Source organism: Protobothrops mucrosquamatus, unplaced genomic scaffold (assembly GCF_001527695.2).
Source record: "Protobothrops mucrosquamatus isolate PMUCROS unplaced genomic scaffold, P.Mucros_1.0 scaffold4266, whole genome shotgun sequence".
NCBI classification, from domain to species: Eukaryota; Metazoa; Chordata; class Lepidosauria; order Squamata; family Viperidae; genus Protobothrops; species Protobothrops mucrosquamatus.
The window spans coordinates 18,828-19,658 of NW_015390184.1; the positions used below are offsets into that span (position 1 = coordinate 18,828).

General features: G+C 58.2%; 1 protein-coding gene across 1 annotated transcript in view; it reads right to left on the bottom strand.

Annotated features, from left to right (window-relative positions):
- Positions 1 to 379: 379 nt before the first annotated feature.
- Positions 380 to 831, bottom strand: part of CUNH8orf82 (chromosome unknown C8orf82 homolog) — a 10,215-nt gene continuing 9,763 nt past the window's right edge. The window contains exon 3 of the mRNA XM_015828134.1: positions 380 to 807. Coding sequence (XP_015683620.1) covers positions 380 to 807 — 428 coding nt within the window. The remainder of the gene's footprint in view (positions 808 to 831) is intronic.

Sequence of the window (831 nt, forward strand, 5' to 3'; positions counted from 1 at the left end):
TTATTATTTGTTGTTGTTATTATTATTATTAATATTTTTATTTGTTTTTGTTGTTGTTGTTGTTGGTTGTCCATGGAGCAAGCTTCAGGAAGTCAGAAGATCCGGCACTTAAGCCATGCAACTGCCTGGACACAGACCAGCCCTGTGCACGAGCCATAAAATGATTTTATTCCTGGAGACTTTGTCCAGGATCCTTGCCCAACTGGAGTTCCAGATAGACGCTTCCAGCGACCTTCTTGAGATGTTCTCCTTGGATCAAGCCCATGGCGCCCGGAACGGCAGGAGAGACGTGGTTTGGGTTGCTGTCAAGCCAAGGATGCTCAAGGGGGTCCCGAGGAGACCTCCAGGCGTCGGCAGGGGTCCTCGCTTTGCGACGGCCTCAGATCAAGGGCAGCAGCTCGTTGGTGAGAGCGTACCTCTTCTCCTGCCAGCGGAAGTGAGTGGGCTGCTGACCGGCTCCATCCTGGTACTCGAAGCCGGGGCTCAGCTCAAAGGCCAAGGATGACTTGACCAGCCCCACTCCGCCGGTCTTTTCCGGCCCCGGGTGATAGACCCGCCCGTTCTCGGGCAGCATGACCAGCTTCTCCGGCTGGAAGGGTACGGCCAGGCGGTCGGCGCCCCCGCAGAAGGAGAGCAGCGGCTGGCCCGAGGGCCCTTCCAGGAGGTGGGTGAAGACCACGGGCCGGTCGTCGCAACGGAGGTAGTTGTGCTCCCGGCCGCAGGGCGACAGGTAAGGGAAGGAGTCCTCGTAGCGGCCGCTGCGGTTCAGCTTGAGCTGCTTGAAGAAGAAGACCAGGAACTGCTTGTCTGCCGGAGGGAGGGAGGGAGGGA